The sequence below is a fragment of the Macrotis lagotis genome, chromosome 5, assembly GCF_037893015.1.
Source record: "Macrotis lagotis isolate mMagLag1 chromosome 5, bilby.v1.9.chrom.fasta, whole genome shotgun sequence".
Classification (NCBI taxonomy): domain Eukaryota; kingdom Metazoa; phylum Chordata; class Mammalia; order Peramelemorphia; family Peramelidae; genus Macrotis; species Macrotis lagotis.
This window is the reverse complement of record NC_133662.1, coordinates 263747131-263766004: the sequence shown is the minus strand read 5'-3', so window position 1 is coordinate 263766004 and position 18874 is coordinate 263747131. Positions and strand designations below refer to the sequence as shown.

General features: G+C 43.3%; 1 protein-coding gene across 3 annotated transcripts in view; it reads right to left on the bottom strand.

Annotated features, from left to right (window-relative positions):
• Positions 1-301: 301 nt before the first annotated feature.
• Positions 302-18874, bottom strand: part of INPP5D (inositol polyphosphate-5-phosphatase D) — a 137291-nt gene continuing 118718 nt past the window's right edge. For 2 of the 3 annotated variants that reach the window (XM_074189702.1, XM_074189704.1), the window contains 5 exons: positions 15397-15546; positions 13992-14088; positions 11752-12030; positions 7449-8049; positions 303-2274 (listed from right to left, as the gene is read on the bottom strand). In XM_074189702.1, the coding sequence (XP_074045803.1) occupies positions 2272-2274; positions 7449-8049; positions 11752-12030; positions 13992-14088; positions 15397-15546 (1130 nt within the window). In that variant the 3' untranslated portion in view covers positions 303-2271. Of the gene's footprint in view, positions 2275-7448; positions 8050-11751; positions 12031-13991; positions 14089-15396; positions 15547-18874 lie in introns of all 3 variants that reach the window. The other variant, XM_074189703.1, reaches the window with a different exon arrangement.

Below are 18874 nucleotides of genomic sequence, written 5' to 3'. Positions count from 1 at the left end.
TCTAAATGCTGCACAGAGGAGTATTTGACACTAGAGGCGATGGGGAGCCATGAAGAGTTTGAGTAGGGGAATTATACCGTCAGCCCTGTGATTTAGGAATGGCCGTTTTGACCTTTGGATTGCAGAAGAAAGAAGAGACTGGGGGCAGGGAAAACAGTGAAATATTACAGGGAACAAAAGGAGACAGAATATTTTACTGAATTTTCTAATTATTTCTTTAATATATAATAAAATATCATTTCAGAAAGACCAATATTTTTCTAATTAATTAGCATCTATTTCTCTTCCTCCTCTACCCCCCCCCCCCATGGGAAAAAAATAAGAAAAATCCAACCCATGGAATCAATAGACAGAAGCAAGTAAGACAAATCTGATGGGGGGCTGAGTTAGTGAAATGTCTCAAGCCACGAACAGTGGAAGCTACGGGACAGGATGAGATCGTTTTTCCTTATTTCTCCTCCAGAATCTAGCACCCTGGCCAGGGCAGGAGCTCGGTGAATGCCCTTGAAATGAGTAAGTGAATGATCTCTCCTGAAAGTCAAGAGTTGGCTTTTTCATGCTCTATTGGTTGTTGTCGATCAGTCATGTCTACCTTTTCCTGAACCCCATTTGGGGTCAAATTAAACATTTCCTAATTACTTTTTAATATGGTTTCGCCCATCTGGCAAGGTTCTGACCATTCTAAGACTATTAGCCACAGAGAAGATGTCAACTTGCATGGGCAGATGGGATTTCTTTATCCCCATCTAACTCCAGGTCTAATCCTTAGCTCTATGCCTACCAGCTGTAGGGTATCATGCTGAGTACTGGGGATACAAATGCAAAATCAAGATGGTCTCTACCCTCCAGAGGCTTGCATTTTAATTGCCCACAAAATCAATACTTGGAGCTTGGAAGGGGTGGAAGTGTTTCTTCTGTCTCTCTTTTCCCACAGATGAGGAAAGTGAAGCCTAAGTGAAGTGATTTACTCAAGTTTACCCAAGTTAATAACAAACAGGAAAGATCCAGGGAAGGGGACATGGTACCAAAGGCTATGGATGAAATGTGACAGGTGGCAGCTGAGTGAGAAAAGCCAACTTTATTGACACATTAATATATACAGCTTGACCCATGAGCACATAAGTGCACTCACTCACTCACACACACACACACACAATACCTTGCTTTACACCACTAGTATTTTTTCTCATTTAAAATAAAATTGAACAGGGGTGAAAATCACCAAATACTTTATCACACTCAATCCACAAAGGGAAGAAGAACCAGTTACAGAGAAAGGCAGAGATAACCTGGCCCCAGAACAAGATGTGTTCATTCTAAAGTACATTGGGTGGAAGGGCGCCACCTCTGATTTGAGCAACAGTGTAGAAGTGGATGCTAGTAAGTGATTAAGTGTTAGGGAAGTCTTGCCCCATCTATTAGTATCTGAGGCTTAATCTTTGGCAGAATGGGGATGAGTTAACTTGACCAGACCTTCTGGTGCTTAATAAACCCAAGAAAAGCTTTCTGATATGAAGGGGCCTTCGCATCCCCCTATAGGCAGACCTAGACTGAGAAAGTCATCCTTTCTTGCTCAGCTAAGTCCCTTTTAACATGACCTGAATCTCCTTACATTGCATTCTAAGCTAAATTAAATGATGTTTTCCCCATTGGTTTTACCAAGAAGCGAGAACTTCCCAAGACCGTATCTAGTCTACTTTGTGACTCCATGATCTCTAAAGGTAAATTGCCTAGTACCCTAAGTCAGGGACTGGGAACAAACAGCCTGGAAGGGAATAGCATTCGACTGGTCTAGTCTCCACGGTTTTGTTTTGCTTCCCCATTAAAGCTTTGCTCAGGCTAGAGGTCCCACTGAAGGAATCATTGCCCTGGATATGCCCAGGCCCCATGTCTTTGGTTTGCTGAGAGTCCTCTTCTCTCTCTCATTTGTACCTTATTCTCTCCTTTGGAGATGGCTGGCTGCCGGATCCACGCTCTAAAGCATCGCAATAGCCCCTGTGGTATTGTAACAGACGGTTGGTCACTTGGGTTTTTCCAACCCAAACAATTCCACTCAGTGAACCATCAGTGTCATCCAGTGGAACCATCAGTGTAATCGAACCATCAGTGTCATCCAGGGGAACCAACAGTGAAAATCCAGTGGTCACCAAGGAGCTTAGTTCATTTCTTGAAAACAAAAAGCCTTGTGAATGATGTCAGGAACATCAGATTGTAGAGTATAGGGGAGGCCTGTCCACCTTCTCTTTCAGGATATGCTTGCCCAGGTGACACTCACTGTGGAGAACACAAAAGAGACAGAGAGAGAGAGAGAGAGAGAGAGAGAGAGAGAGAGAGAGAGAGAGAGAAGTTATGGTCTTACTCTCTTAGAACAGAAGAAGCCCTAAATAGCATCTAGTCCATGGCATCTGGCTCTGTTTTTGCAGATGGAGAACATGGGACCCAGAGAGGTTAAAAATGATTGAGGTCACAGGGCCAGAAAAGCATCCAATATCTTCTTAGAGGTAAAACATTGGTTTTTTATTTATTTTTGTGTGACCTCTCTCAACTTCCATTCAATTGAGCAAATATCTATATAGGACATATGCACAACATGAGGGCTAAATGAAAAAGCCTCGGGCAAGCATACACGGATATAAGTTAGAACGTAAGCTCCTTGAGGGCAGTCTTTGTATCCCTCTGCTACCACAATGGACTGGCAAATAAGCAATATTTAATAAATACTTGATGAATGGAATTGAACTGAATTAGCAATCCTTAAAAAAAAAAACACCTTAACCTATAAATCAAATTCAAATCCTTCCCTGCTTATGCAAAGTCTTGGCCCAAGTTACTTGAGCTGTCCTCAGTTCTTTGCTTGCTGATTCAAGGCTTTTCCAAGCAATTTTCTTCAAAGTCTTACCTCTTTAGCTTTTTCTCTCTGCCTCCAGCACTTCTTCTGCCCCTCCCCTTGGCCCATGTTGCCAAGTTTTTCTTTCTTTTAAACCAGGAATGGGAAACTTTTTTTCTGCCAAGGGCCATTTGGATATTTATAATGTCATTTGTTTGCTATATTTGGTCAAATACTTAATTGAGTCACCCCTTAGGACTCTAGATTTATTGAATTCTGAGTTCTGTCTGTAGTTGCTATGGTAAGGCCAGACCGAATGATTTTGTGGGCCTTATATGGCTCATGGGTAGATATCCCTACCCTGATTTAAGCAATTCTCTAAATGTCATTCTTCCATGAAACCTTAATTGTAAGAGCAGTAGTGAAGTTTCCCATCTCCACCATTTCTAAACAAAGACTCATAGATCTATCCGCTATGAGAGATTTGCTTATGTAGAATATTTATAAATGCATTTATTTTAATCCTGCCCTCTCATCTGCATGTCTTTGATACCCTTGTTCTTTGCTGCTATCTTTGTGAGTTCCAGAAGCAAAGATGTTTTTCCTAATTTAATTTGGATCATAGCTGGTATGACACAAACAATACAGGAAGGGTTCAACTGTTTCTTTCTGGCTTCAGAAGATGGACCTAGGAACAATGGAGAGATATCTGAGGGGTGCAAGTGGGTAACAGCATCTTTCTAGTGATGACCCATGACTAGGAAGCAGGGTTAGGGACACTATTAAGGATATGTATCATAAGAAAAAAAAAGATGGAACCAGTCCTATCATGAGAGGGATGTGAGAATGATGGGTGATCCAAGGGCTTGCGAAATGTCAGAAGATCTAGGCTAGGGGTTAAGAACCTTAGTGCCACAGATTCCTGTGGCAATCAGACTGGTGAAAGCTGTGGACTCTAACTTTTTAAAATTTATATAACGCAAAATGTATAAGGTTACAAAGGAAAGCAATTACATTGAAGTATATAGTTATTTAATTTTTTTTGAAAAGCTCGTAGATGAAAGTTAAGAAGAAGAAACCCTTCATTTTGGGTTGATTTCCCATGCAAAGTATATGGGAAAACATGGACAAGACTTGACCGGGATGAGAAATCAAGGGATGGGTCACAGTATGTCCTGGGGGAATGAATCCCCACATTGATGAGCTCAAGACTCCCTTTAAACACCAAAATGTAGACAGATGGAAGAATGGACAGTGCAACAAGCAATGAATTAAAAAGAGCAACAAGAATAAAGTCCAGAATGATCTGAATCTTATAAAAATGCTAAATATAGAACAGAAAGGATCTTTAAAAAAAAGGCACTATTAAATAAGACAGAAAGGTCCATTGCTAGGGGAAGACACTGCCAGATCTGTCAGTGGATGCTTTTGTCTCTTCCAGAAAGTAAGTATCCTTTGAAGACTAGTTAAACATGCCTTAAAAAACATTTTAGAAAGAAAGACCTCAGCTTTGAAAGGGCAGAACAAGAAACAGAGAGTTCATGGTTATGCATGTAGAGCCTATATTAGATTGGAGGAGGAAAGGGAAGGGAGGGAGGTAGAAAACTGTAAAACTCAAAACCTTGCCAAAAAATATTGGCGAAAACTACAGTTGCATGTTAGTTGGAATAAGTAATAAATGAAATATTTAATTTTTTAAAAAGATGATATTTGTTTAAAGAAGCAAAAGAAGGAGATGGGTGAAAAGACACAGAGAGAGAATGTGAAGTTGTTTTAGAAGAGTTTCTTGCCTCCAGATCTCAAGTGAGATTGTCAGAGTTGTTCCAGACAATCTTTGAGAAGTTGAAGAAGGCCTGAGGGTTAGGGTTAGGGCATCAGCTGGAGAGATGCTGTTCCTATTTCCCAAAAGAAGAAAGGGTAGAGAGGAGTTCGAGATAGTACAAGCAGTCTGTTAAGCATGACATCAATCTTCAACAAAATTCTGGAACAAGTTAATAAAAGGTACTTTCTCAGTATTTAGAAAAGGAAGCAGTGATTAGGAGTGAACATGGAGCCATATAGCATGCAAAAGTAACCTTATTTTGGGTAGCTTGCATTGTATAATGGAAATGGAATGAAATTTGGAATACAAAGACTTAGGGTTTGAATTCTGGCATAGGTATTTGCTTCCAGGGTGACAATGGGAAGGTCACTTTGTCTCTCCAGTCTTTGTAAAATGGGGGGATTGGACTAGATCACCTGTGGGGTATCATGCATCCCTGAGTCTCATGATCTGTGATTACTCGGTAGAATGTCATAGACATTGTATATCCAGACTTCAGCAAAACATTTAACATAGTCTTTCATAACATCTGCATAGATACAATGGTGAAATGGAGTAATTCCAGTAAATAGATTTGTAATTGATGGGCTGCCTATGCCTAAAAGGGTATGGATGACACTTCTAGAAAGCCAGAGAGACTAAGACTTTTATCTAGGGTCCAGATTTTTTTTTAATGACTCAGATTAAGACACAGTCATGCTTTTCAAATCTGTGGATGACACAAGGGGCATGATCAAGCATATTATAAAATAGAATCAAGATCCAGATTCAATTCAAAGATTTTAAAGTTGTGAGATATGGATTCTTATTACAATTCAATCACTTACTGCTTGTGTGATCTTGGACAAATTACTTAACCTTGCTGAGGCTCTTCCCTCCAACTGAGGACTTGGATTAGATGCCCTCAGAGAAGCTTTAGATGAACAAAGAATTGTGCAAAGCACAGGGATCGGGAGAATACCACAAAGGCCCTGTCCTCAAGGAGTTTACAATCGAGTAAAGCAAAATGCTTCAACTAGAGAGATGAGGTAGAGAAAAATTACACTAACTTCAAGGAAGTTGGACATATTTATACCAAGGAAGATTTTTATGGAAGATGTGTGCCTGAACTTTATATTGAAGGATGGGATGGAATTTAATGTGAGGAAATTGAGGCAACAAAAGTGAAGCCACCTCCCAGATCTGTTGGATTATGTAGGGAGAGGTCCAGAGATGGGAAAAGATGAGCTGTGTTTGATTGCAGCATTGACTATATAAAGAGAAGTGGTATGAAACGAGACTGGGAATATGGGCAGGGGCAAGGTAAATCCTGAATTTAGGTTCAGGAGCCTAATTGTATGGGGTGGGGGAAGTTGGTTTGGCAGCTGTTTATGGGTTAAAAAAGATTTTAGGGGGTATCTGTTGACAACCAGCTTTATATGAGCTGGTGGTCTGACAGGAACATGGGATTGGCAGAGGAGACTCTTGGGACTTGGCTAGCCATCCAGTGCTGGTTGAGGGTCCCACAGTGTCCCAGTTGCTCTGGAGTGGGAGGGGGCTGGCTAAGACAGGTGTCATTATGAAGTGAGATATTAGGGCCGGGGGGGGGCATGTATTTATTGAGTGCCATTCCAGGAATTGGGATTCAATGGTAAAAACATTCGAGTTTCTTGCAGTTTGGGATCAGAGAAGCCAGAGAGGCCAGTGGCAGGAGCTGCTCTCACAGTTCCCCTGGAGCAGTCCAGACCTCCTTGCTCAGCCCTGTCCTGCTTTGCCTGGTCATTTCAAAGACCCTTGGTGGTCTCTAATTAGTCTCTCGTAGTGACAGAGTCCCCTTCTTGGGGTGCCTGATGGAGGAGATGAGGGAGGGATCTGAATCAAGATCCAAGTGATACAGGAGCTCTGTTAAGAAAACTAGGAAGGTGGATGAGAGTTGTGTTGTGGAGGCCTTTGAGCACCATTCCAAGAAATGTGGGTTTTATTTGGGAGATGGTAGGGATTCAGTGAAGATTTTTTTGAGCAAGTTTGACCAGAATTGTCTACTGGAGACTTTAATCCTGTAGAATTTTGAGGATGGAGTAGGACAAAGAGAGCCTGGAGGCAGGGAGGCTATTTGGAGGCTGTCACTTAGGTCAGAAGCAATGTGAACATAAAGGAATGGGATCCGGAGGTTGGACTATCAGGGGGTTTGGGAGTTATTCTCTAAGTTGCCCTGATTGCCCTGTTTGGCAAGATGCACTTATAAAAAGGGGGCAGCTAGGTGGTACAGTGGATAAAGCACTGACCGGAGTGTCAGGAGGACAGGAGTTTGAATCTAGTCTCAGACACTTGACACTAACTAGCTGTGTGACCTTGGGCAAGTCACTTAACCCCAATTGCCTCATATCCAGGGCCATCTCCAGTCATTCTGTTTCCTATCTGACCACTGGACCCAGATGACTCTGGAGGAGAAACTGAGACTGGTGACTTAGCACAGCACCCCCCCCCCCCCCCACTCAAATCCAATTCAAGTGCTTGTCATGGCCTCACCTCTCTGATGTCATGGCCTTCTTTGAGATCGAAGGACAAAATAAAAACCACTTATAAAAAGGGGAAGCACCAATGGATGAGGAAAATGAACACACTGATGGGGATTCATTTTTGTTTTGAAGAAGGGAAGGAGCCTTTGCATTGTACTACTCTGAAGTTCAAGGGTCCCTCCAATGGCCCTGTCCTCGGAGTTCCCAGCCTGTGGCCTTTCCTCTCCATCATCGGCTGATGACTCATGAGTGATGGGGCCGGTCCCTCCTCCCTTTCCATCTCACTCTCTTCCACACTTACCTGCATGGAGGTCCTGCTGACTGGCCCTTCTTCTGGCCAGTGCTTCCCATGGTGTGGGAGCTCAGAACTTTCCCGGTAGTCCCGGGCTTTGGAATGCTGCAAGTGTAAGACAGCTGGGCTCTTGGCGGGCAGAGGGGGCCTATTTATCTGTCCTGGATTCCCCTGCTGACTCATTTCAGACCTAGCAGGCTTGACTGGCCTCTTAGCTGGCACCGGAGTTTCTGAGGGGGTGGGGGGTTTGGGCTTCCCCTGGGTCTTTTCCCCTCCAGATGTGCTTCTCCCTTCTGCAGAGGAGGAACAAGTAAAGGAACGCATCCTGGGCACAGGGAGGAAAGGGGGAGAGATCTGCTTGTTGGCCAGCTTGCTGCTCTCTCCTTCTGGGGGCTTCTTGAGGTTGATGGCTGGAGGTGGAGCTCCAGGGTCTGGGCAGACTGGGCGATCCTTCCTCAAGGTCTTGGGGGAATCTTGCTCTTTTCTGGGTGCTGGTTTAAGGAAGGAAATCACAGAACCATATAGTGGATTCTCAAACATTTCCGGCTTTGTCATCTGTTGTTCCTCCATAGGCGAGGGATCCGCCGTGTTCTTTCCCAAGTCACTGGGCCTGTAGCCATTGGAAAGAAAGGGAAAAGATGAATGGAAGGAGATCAAGTTAGAAAGTCTAAAATACAGAAAGGAAAAATTCAGAACTGACTGAAATTAGAGGTACGATGGCATTCGATTTACCGCCAATGAAAACTTCCTAACACTAAAGATTACCTTCTTGTTTGTTTGTTTGTTTTTTAAATGGCAAGGGGGTTAAGTGACTTGCCCAAGGTCACACAGCTGGGTAATTATTAAGTGTCTGAGGTCGAATTTGAACTCTGGTCCTCCTGACTCCAGAGCCACTATATTACCTAGTTTCTTGACTCTAAGGATTATCACAAAACAGAGTGGGCTGTCTAGTCAGGGAGTGAGCTCTCTGTCACTGGAGAGCTTCAAGCTAAGGTTGGGTGAACACTAAAGGGATTCATTCTGGGTGGCTGCTGAATTCCAGTCTGGTTCTGGACTGTGAATTTGAACCCCATAAATGTTAGGTGCTTGGTAAGACTTTAAATAGGAGACAGTATTCTCTGTGTTTTGTAACCAAGGCTAGTTGACTACTGGTTTCTTCCCCTGGTTCTTCCTCTCAGCCCTTTCTGACTCACTCCAACCCCTGATTCAGACATTCTTTGGAGAGTGGCTTCTTGCCAGGCAAATCATGAGACCGAGAATAGGAAACCCATTTTAATGCTTAACCCTGGGTGGGATCTTAGCTCTGGAAAGCCTTCTGCATCCCAGTCTTCCAGTGCATGGGAAGCCACGGCCAGGAAAGTGGGGATGGATCAGCATTCACCTAATAGTGTCTGGTGTGGGGCAAAGATCTGGAGCAAGACGCCCTGGTTCTGAGGTTGCTTTCTTATCTGCCAAAGGGGGATAATGCACCTCCCCTGCTTATCCCATAGAGTTTGCTAGGAAGGACAAATGAAATAATGGATGAATTGAATAATAACAGAAGGTTGTTATATAATGAATACTTAACAAAAATAATAATGGATAGAAATTAATTCAATGTAATTTAATAAGTACTTATCAGACAGATTTAATTTAACAAGCATTTATCAAACATATATTGGGGATGAGGGCTGGAAGTCAGCAAGACCTGAGTTCAAATCTAACTTTTGACACTTCCTAACAGGGCAGCCTTTGGACAAGTCACTTAGCTTGTATCTGATTTAGTTTCCTCAATTGTAAAATGAAGTTAATAATAGTACTTATCTCCTTAATTTGTTGTGAAGATCAAATGAAACAATATTTATTTATTTGTTTGTTTGTTTATTTATTTGTTAGGTTTTTTTGTGCAAGGATGGGGTTAAGTGACTTGTCCAAGGCCACACAGCTAGGTAATTATTAAGTGTCTGAGGCCGGATTTGATCTCAGGTACTCCTGACTCCAGGCCGGTGCTCTAGCCACTGTGCTACCTAGCCACCCCCAAACAGTATTTATTAAATCATTTATCATAGTCACTGGTACATAGTTGGTGCTTAATAGATACTTATTCCTTTATCCTTCCTCCCCAAACCTTCAAGGTGATGATAATAATGAGCAGCTAAGTAATTCAATGGATAGATTATGGAACCTGGAGTTAGGAAGACTTCTCTTCCAGAGTTCAAGTCTGACCCCAGATACTTACTAGCTCTATGACCATGAGCAAGTCATTTAGCCCTTTTACCTCAGTTTCTTCATCTGTAAAGTGAATTGGAGAAGCAAATGACAAAGTATTCCAGTATCTTTGTCAAGAAAATCCAAAATGGGGTCATGGTGAGGCAGATACCAGTGAAAATGACTAAACAACAACGACAACAATAACAGTAATCTGGACATAGCACTTTAAGGTCTGAAAACACTTTACACACATTATCTTATCGGAGGAGGTAGGTCCTACTGTCATCACCATTTTGTGGTTCTTGTTCAGGCTGCTTCAGTTGTGTCTGACTCTTTGTGACCCTATTTAGAGTTTTCTTGGCAAAGATAATGGAGCAATTTGCCATTCCTGCTCCAACTCATCTTACAGATGAAGAAACTAAGGCAAAGAGAAGTGACTTGCCCAGGGTCCCACAGCTAGTGAATGCCTAATTTGAACTCATGAAGAAGAGTCTTCCTGACTGTGAGTCCCATCCTCTAGCCACTGCTCCACTGTGTCATCTAGCTGACCTCAATCAACCGAACCATTTTGCAAATGAGGAAACTGAGGCAGAGGTGAAGTGATTTGACCAGTATCACACAGCTAGCATAGATAGTACTTGTAATTCTTTAGTGGTATAGAAACTACTAAGCTTATCATGGAGTTACCAAGAATATTTAAGTTAATTAGGAATTACACTAAGGTAAGTAGTAATCCTTCAAGATTACTTCAAAATTAACCCCAATGCCTTGCAAAAACCAAATAAATAAAAAAAAAAGATTACGACAAAGCTCACTTCAAGTGCCCCCTTCAGCAGAAGGCTTTTCCTGCTCTCCCAGATGATAATGTCGTTGTCCAATCTCCCCTCTAAGATGCATTTTGTACATACTATTTATTTCCATGTCATTTTGTCCATTAGAATGCAAGGGGCTGTTTTGCTTTTCTTTGTAGCACAGGGTCAGGGACATGCTTACTGACTGATGAGTGTAGTGATAAGATCTGTCACACTAACTGTTTTGGTGGATGGAGCACTGGACTTGGAGTCTAGATGAGTTCAAATCTGGCCTTAAGACACTAGCTGTGTGACCCTGGACCAAGTCACTTAATCCTGGTTAACTCAGTTTCTTCATCTGGAAAATGAGCTGGAAAAGGAAATAGCAAAGTCTTCCAGCATCTCTGCCAAGGAAACCCCTAAAGGGTTGGACACAATTGAGATGACTCAGTTACACAAAAGGCAAGAGGAATGAATGAATGTCTTTCCCCCTAACACCTAGTACTCAAAGTTTTATTGGTATTCTCTTCTGCTAGGATCCAGAGTCAGAGGATCTGAACTGGAATCTCATTTCTGCTAAGAACTGTGTGCCAGGGCAAGTCAGTTCACCCTTCTCCTTTAAATTGAGGAGGCTGAGTTAGATAATTATCAAGCTCTCTGGTTGATTCTGAGCTGTGACTTCTCAGAGGGAACAGTAAGAGCTGCTGTTGTTTGCCCTTCATTCTCAAAGAAGACCATGACACCCAGGCAGTGATGTTACAACAAGCAAGTAAACTGGATTTGAGTGAGGGGAGGCTGTACTAAGCCCCCAGCCTTGCTTTCTCCTCTGGGACCATCTGAATCAGAACAACTGGAGATGGTCCCGCATATGAGGCAATCAGGGTAAAGTGCTTATCCAAGGTTGCCCAGCTAGTAAGTGTCTGAGGTCACATTTGAACTCAGGTCTTCCTGATTCCAAGACCCAGCTCTATCTACGGTGCCACCTAGCTGCCCTAGGTCTAGGAGAGAGAACCTAGAACGGGAAAAGTTCAGAACTGGGTTGGCATGAGAAATAGCAGAAGAGACTGGAGCTGTTTCCATTGAAAATGAGAAGAGCCCCTTTCAGGTTAGGAAGGGCAGGAGGCTGGAAGAGGGATTGGATTCATTTTGTAGGATTCGAGAGGACAGACAGTGGACCAATGAACAGTGGATTTCAAGCCAGTAGAAATGAGAGGAATCCAGTTATGAAAGCTGGTCAAAAAAGGATCATAGATCTCCAGTTGGAAGGGATCTCAGAGGTCATTCTGTTTTTACCAGGGTCCAAAAATCTGGTCATGAAAAATAATACTCACAATTGCTCCTGGGTCCTGAGATTAGGTGCTCGGCCTGTTGAGGAGGGAGCAAACTTTTTTGGAGACAATGGGGGCTGTGAGGGTGGGGTCTGAGGAGATTCTCCCCAGCTGGGACCTGGGGGGTTGTCTTTGGGAGGCTGATCATAGCTCCAGCAGCTGGGCTGCAGCTCGGACGAGATGGCCGACTTCCCATGGAGGGGCATCTGCTGGCTGAAATGTGCAACCCCAAGATAGTTGGGGTTGGTGACCTCGGTGAAACTGGAACCACTGAAATGAGGTCTAAGAGGGAAGGCAGACACACACAAACACACAGAGCTCAGGGGTTTGTACAGATGACCATTGGCTTCTTGGATCCCAAGCCCCCCCTCCCCCCAATTTCTCTTCATCCCCTTCCAATTTCAGCTCACACCAGTGGGCACAAAACTCACAGATACTCACCCTGGGCAGAGGTGAGCTCTGACTCAGCCTCTTCCTGTTAGGGAAGTATGGGAGGACTGTCCCACTGGGATGATCATTAATTTCCAATTATTCTGCAGTCCATGATTCACCTAATGGATTTTCTATAGCAGGTTGTTCCCCCTGGCTGGGCTTCCTCTGATTTACCAACCTGCTTCTGGACCACATTCATTACTCTCTGCTGATGCTTGCTCAGGAGGAATAAAAGCAACTTTTCATCTGAGCCTAAGTAAAACATAATTTGTCTATCCTCCAAAATCACAGGCTCATAGGATCATAGAGCAAGAGTAGAGAACCCCAGAAGCCATTTAGTCCAACACTCTTTTTACAATTGAGGAAACTGAGGTTCAGAGGGGCCAAGTGACTTGCCCAAGGTCACTAAGAACAGAAGAGAGATGAGTTCAGATTCACTCCAAGCCAGCCAGCAGCCTGAAGTTAGAGAGAAATGACCTTGACATCATGTCCCCATGCTGGATCCGCCATTTGGGTGACTGCTCCTTGATAGGAGCAAAGAGAACCAGAAGATTTCTGACCAATAAAAAATGACCTCTTGCTCCTTACTTCTGGTTAACTTAAAGATAGATTTTCCATTGACATGATGGGATTTCCAAGTGGCTTCCAATCAGCTTTCCTAAGCAGAGACTTAGGTCAAAGACCAGTGGTGTTAATCGAGAAATAACGCTGGCTGGTTGAGTCATATCTCAGGAACTGTGCCTGGGACTGTGACCGTGTCAATGTTACTGAGAAGTCAAGAAGGATGAGGAGTGAGAAAAGCTCACTAAATCTGCTGAGTAAGAGGTCACCGATCGCTTCAGAAGGACTTGCAGTTGAATGTTAAAGCCAGAAGCCAGATCATAGGGGGGAGAGAGAGAGAGAGAGAGAGAGAGAGAGAGAGAGAGAGAGAGAGAGAGAGAGAGAGAGAAAAGGGACCATTGATTGATGACCTGAGTTCAGCCCTGAAGAGGAGGAAGGAGAGATGACCATCTGTAGGGAGAAGAGTTGCATCATTGATTTTCTTAAAGACAGGGACAGGAGTGTGTTTTTAGGCAGCAGGGAAAACCAGCCAGTGGCTAGGAGGAGACCAAAGGATACTAGTGAGAGAGGAGACTGAGGCTGGTGAACCTCTTGGACTCAGGAATTCTGAGGTGCAGGGGTCTGGGTAGACCTGTTGTCTATAGTGTCAAAAGCGTGGGTGGGGACCACATCAGATTGCCTGAGGACAGAACTGGGTCCAGTCCAGGAATGGATCAGATCAAAGCTTCCATGACGATCAGTAGTGGGATAGGCCCTGCATAGCCCTCTATATTTCTAGCTGAGTGAGATGGGAAGACCTGAGTTCGAATCGATCTCAGACATTTCCTAATGGTATGATCCTGGACGCGTCACTTAAGCTCCATTTACTCATGTTCACTGGTGAAGAAAATGGCAAACCACTCCAGTTATCTTGGTGAAGAAAATCTTTGCCACGAGATCACGAAAAGTTAAACAATTGAATGGCTAAAAGACAGTGGGGAAGGCATCTGAGTGATGAGGAGCTCTTGTTGAATGCTCCTCACCTGAGAGGGCGGGCAAAGAGGGGACTTAAGAGGTTTGAGGATGGATAAAAAAGTCTGGAAAAGCTGCTGAGGGACATGGGACAGTGAAACCACTGGGCAGGTGTACGCCAGTTTCCCTCAAGAGCTCTTCCTTCTAGCTTTATTTTAACTTCTCCTAGGTCCTAAATTCTCATGCCCCCACCAGTTTCCCAGACTGTTTTGAACAATAAGGTCATATCCACTACCTACCTGGAGGAACAATCCCAATGTTTCATGGGGTCATGGCTAATGAGACTCTTTAGGGACTTCTGCCCAGTGGCCTCATCTCGTTCTGTCTTCACAAAGTCTGGAAGAGAAAGGTTATGAGAAGAAATGAGACACTTAGCCATAGAGCCCTCGGATTTCCTGCCACCTCAACATTGGTCATTATTATTGGGATTCTCAGTTTCTGAGCCCCCAGGAAAGCTTTTTCCAATCATTGTCTTGGCAAGGGGGAAGACTTGGCAAACAACTCTCAATCACTGAGGGAAAAGAAAGCCTTTTTCTCTAAGAAGAAGAACTTGTTAGCAGGAGGACATCTTAAGAACTGGGTTAGTACCTCTAAGAAGCTGGAGGCCATTGGAACACCCACCTCAGGTTCTCCATCCAGGCTGTGGCCCACCCAATCTATTGCCCTGCTAAAGGAAGGCAAGGGAATGGAAGGGAATGTCCAATGGGAGAATTTTGTTCACTGACTTTCCTGAAAGATTCTGGGATATTACTGTAACTGAAGAAGCCACTTGGAAGTCCATAGGATAAGCCATGCTTTGGGGAACTATCTAATAAAAGATTTTGAGCAGGAGGGAATGAAAGAAAAAATGTGGAGGGTGGGGAGGTGTGGGGGAAGCTATCCATTATCCAAGAGTGTAAACCAAAGAAACCCATCTCTGGGTCCCTTGGCACCTTTCAGAGCATTAATAACATCTGCCAGATCACCAGAGGCTGCCTGTTGCTAAAGATTCAGAATAAATTCGAATCTCCTTTGAACTTTCCAAACTTTCCAAACTTGAAGGAGATGAAGAAAAATTGGGTAATTCAATCAACAAGAAGCATTTGTCTCATAGCTTTTTATCCCAACATCTCATCCTCTCCCCCAAATCTTGGGATCATAGGAACACAGAGCTAGAGTTGGGGGGCAAATGACCAAGTGAGCAATTACAATCTAGCCCCACTCTAAATTTGCCTTTAATTTTTAAAAGTGGTTTTAATGTCTTTTACAACATAGTAATGACTAGAACCCCCTTCTCTTGCTCTCTCTACTCCTTCCTAGTATGGGCTTTGCTCCTTGGCTCTATTCTATGGGGCAATGCATAGCATTTGTATCTGCATCAGAGACGGAGTCAAATTCAAATCCTCCCATTTACTAGCCTGGGTCTGGCTCATCCAGCTCAAGATAAAGGGAGGGAATTAGACTAGGTGGCTGTCGAGATCATTTCCAGTTCTAAATCTGATTGCATTTTATTTCTCTCCCATTTCTACCCTTACTCCATTCTCTTCTTCTCTATAAAAGAGAGCACTGTCTAGGCAGAAAAATATTTCAACTTTGATATGGTAAACTACACTGATGTCAGTTCACAATAGCCATCGTTCTGCCAGCATCCCCACCCTGCCTTACCATAGAGTCGTTCTCTCTTCTTCCCTTGGGAGGTCTGCAGCTTAATTTCCCCTCGGAAGTGACCCATCATTTCTCCATGGTGAGTGAGTGCTGTATAGATGGGAACCAAGGACTCAGTGGCTTCAGATCTCAAAGCGATGCACCCTTCACCTGCAGAAGGAGATGTTAGACTGACCTTAAGATTCCAGACAGTTCCATGCAAAGAAAGAAAACCTGTTGTCATACTTGTTGCTGAAGAGGAAGGGAAAATGAAGTGGGTGAGGGGCGAGAGTCAAGTTAGGGCATTGCCCTCTTTTCTACATAGACTCTACAGCCAGGTTTAGCTTAATATTCTTGAGTGAAAGCTGACCAGTCCCCTCTGGTATACATTTATCTCCATGAAAGCCCATCTCTGGCCCTTTACCACAGAAGAAGAGGGAATTTTTGGCTGAGGCCTGATTGGATGGGCCTCCAAATTTGGATGTGAATTAGCAATAAATGAGAAAATGACTGATCCAAAGGTCACCATTTCTAAGGGTCTTAGAGAGGAAACCAAACAAATAAGATAAAAATGAACAAGACTGGAGAATAAGAGAAAAGTGCTCAGGGAATGACATAAACACTTCTTTTGTGTGTGTGTGTGTGTGTTTTGTTTTTTTGCAAGGCAATGGAGTTAAGTGGTTTGCCCAAGGCCACATAGCTAGGTAATTATTAAGTGCCTGAGGCCGGATTTGAACTCAGGTCCTCCTGACTCCAGGGTCAGTGCTCTATCCACTGCTTTACCTGGCTGCCCCGACATATACATTTCTGATAGAAATAAGTTTTGAAATGAAATCTGACAGCAGAAAAGGCTGTAGGGACATAAGAGGAACTACAGACTTGGAATTGGGAGAGACCTCAGCAGTTATCCCATCCAGTCCCCAAATAATCCCCACCATAACCCAACAAGTGGTCATCCAAACCTCTGCTTGGAGGAACCTGCCACCTACCTCCCAAGGCAGCTTATTCTCCTTTGGGACAGCCCAAGTCATTGAGACACCAAGCCTAAATCTGCCTTTTTGTAACTTCTCATTGTTCCTAACCATTTCATCCTAAACTGTGTCTAGGAATCAAAGCCAAAGGCACTGGCCCCTGGCTTTCAGTCCAGTTTTATCCAGGATGTGCATTCTTCTCCATATCACACCCTCTCTAGTATTATGGGAAGAGGCTCTGCAACCATGCCTCACAATTCATTCAATGTTGGGAGGATGGGGTTCACCTAAGTCAGGTCACTTGAAACCATGAAGTTAGACCATCCTTTGAAGGGCCTGCAGCTCAGAGAGAGAAAGTAGAGCTAGGTGTGGGAGGAGTGGGTTGAAGACACTAATAGTGGTCAATTATCTAGTACTTAGCAGTTCACAAAAAGCATTACCTATATTCTCTCATTTGAGCCTCAAAACAGTTTTCCAAAGGTGGAGCTATGGGTATTATTAGCCTGTTTTTCAGTTCAGAGAACAGATTCAGAGAGAGGCTCAGGGTGTACCTGGGTCACATAGTCAGCCAGTGGCAAAGCTGGGACTAAGTCCAGTAGGTTCTCCTCTCCACATCACTGTGGTCCATCTCCATGGTTACTGGGTTATTTATGGCTCCCTGAGCTGCTGTAGCTCTTGATTTACCAACCACTTTCCTCACCAAAAGCCTCAGAGGCAAGCAGGACAAGTATTATTATTACCCTCCTTTTACAGATAAAGAAACTGAAGCGTAGAGAGCTAAAGACATAGGCTTAGAAGGCTTAGAGCTGAGACTTGAACCCAAGTCTTTCATGCTCCAAATCCAGGCCTTGTACTGACATTTTTTATTATAGAAGTAGATGAAAGGAGAGAGGATCACAGAAGGAAAGAGTCTTAAATATAGTGACTAGAATGTTACATTCTCTTTCTCAGTATTAGACCTCAAACTTCCTCCTTTCTTTGTATCCCCAGCACTTCATAAAGGTTTGGAGATTCAATAGAATGGGGAGAGAGCAAGCTATTGCATCAGACAGTTGCAGAATCAATCAAATGGACATGGCGCAGGATGGAGAAACTTTAAGAATCAATATTAAACAGTTCTTATATTGAAAGAACTTTAGGACTTTTTGCAAGACCTCCCAACAGCTGTAGAAACATCATTCTTGACTCTGGTGGATCAGTCTCCTTTTGACTTATTGGACCATTATGATTCCTTCTCCTGCTACACCTATCTCCCAACCAGAGTCTTGCTCAGACATTTAGTCCTGGTCCTTGGGTTTGGGCAGGAAATGAGCTGGTGGAAAGAAGAGTTGTAAAACTAGAGGTACCACTGTATACCTATAAGATTGGCTAAGAAGACAAAAAAGGAAAATGATTAATGTCGGAGAGGATGTAGAAAAACTGGGAAATACCAATACTAGGTCTATAACCTAAAGAAATCATAAAATATGTCCAAAATATTTATAGCAACTCTTTTTGTAGTGGCAATGAATTGGAATTGAGGGAATACCTATCAATTGGGGAATGGCTGAGCAAATTGTGATATATGACTGTTAAGAAACACTATTATTTTATAAGAAATCACGAGTAGGGGCAGCTAGGTGGCACAGTGGTTAGAGCACTGGCCCTGGAGTCAGGAGGACCTGAGTTCAAATCTGGCCTCAGATACTTAGTAATTACCTAGCCGTGTGGCCTTGGGCAAGTCACTTAACCCCATTTGCCTTGCAAAAAAAAAACCTAAAAAAAAAGAAACCATGAGCAGTCGAACTTTAGAGAAGCATGGAAAGACTTGCATGAACTGATGCTAAGAGAAGTAAGCAGAACCAAGGGAACGTTGTATACATTTTTTTTAGTTTTTTTTTTGCAAGGCAAATGGGGTTAAGTGGCTTGCCCAAGGCCACACGGCTAGGTAATTACTAAGTGTCTGAGACTGAATTTGAACTCAGGTCCTCCTGACTCCAGGGCCAGTGCTCTATCCACTGCGCCACCTAGCCTCCCCGAACATTGTATACATTAACAATAACACTGTGAGATGATCAACTATGATGGATGCAGCTCCTCTAAGAAGTTCAGAGACCAAGGACAACCCTGTGAGACCTGCTATGGACAATGTCATCCACATCCAGAGGGAAAAAACAAGCAAACTAAAGTCTAAATGCAGAGTGATGCATACTATGTTCACTTTTTTAAAACTTCTTTTATGTTTTTACTTTTTTTCTAATGGTTTTTTCCTTTTCCCTTAGTTATAATTCCTCTTTGACAATATGACCAATGTGTGCATGTTTAACTTTTACCAGACTGTTTGCTGTCATGGGGAGAGGGGAGGGAAGGGAGGGTGGTAGTAAAATGTGTAACTCATAAATTAGCAAATGGATGAAATGTTGAAAAACTACCATTGCATGTAATTAGAAAAACAAAATAAAATTTCAAAGAAAAAAGGTGGACTTGGGGCGGCTAGGTGGCGCAGTGGATAGAGTACCGGCCCTGGAGTCAAATTCAGTACCTGAGTT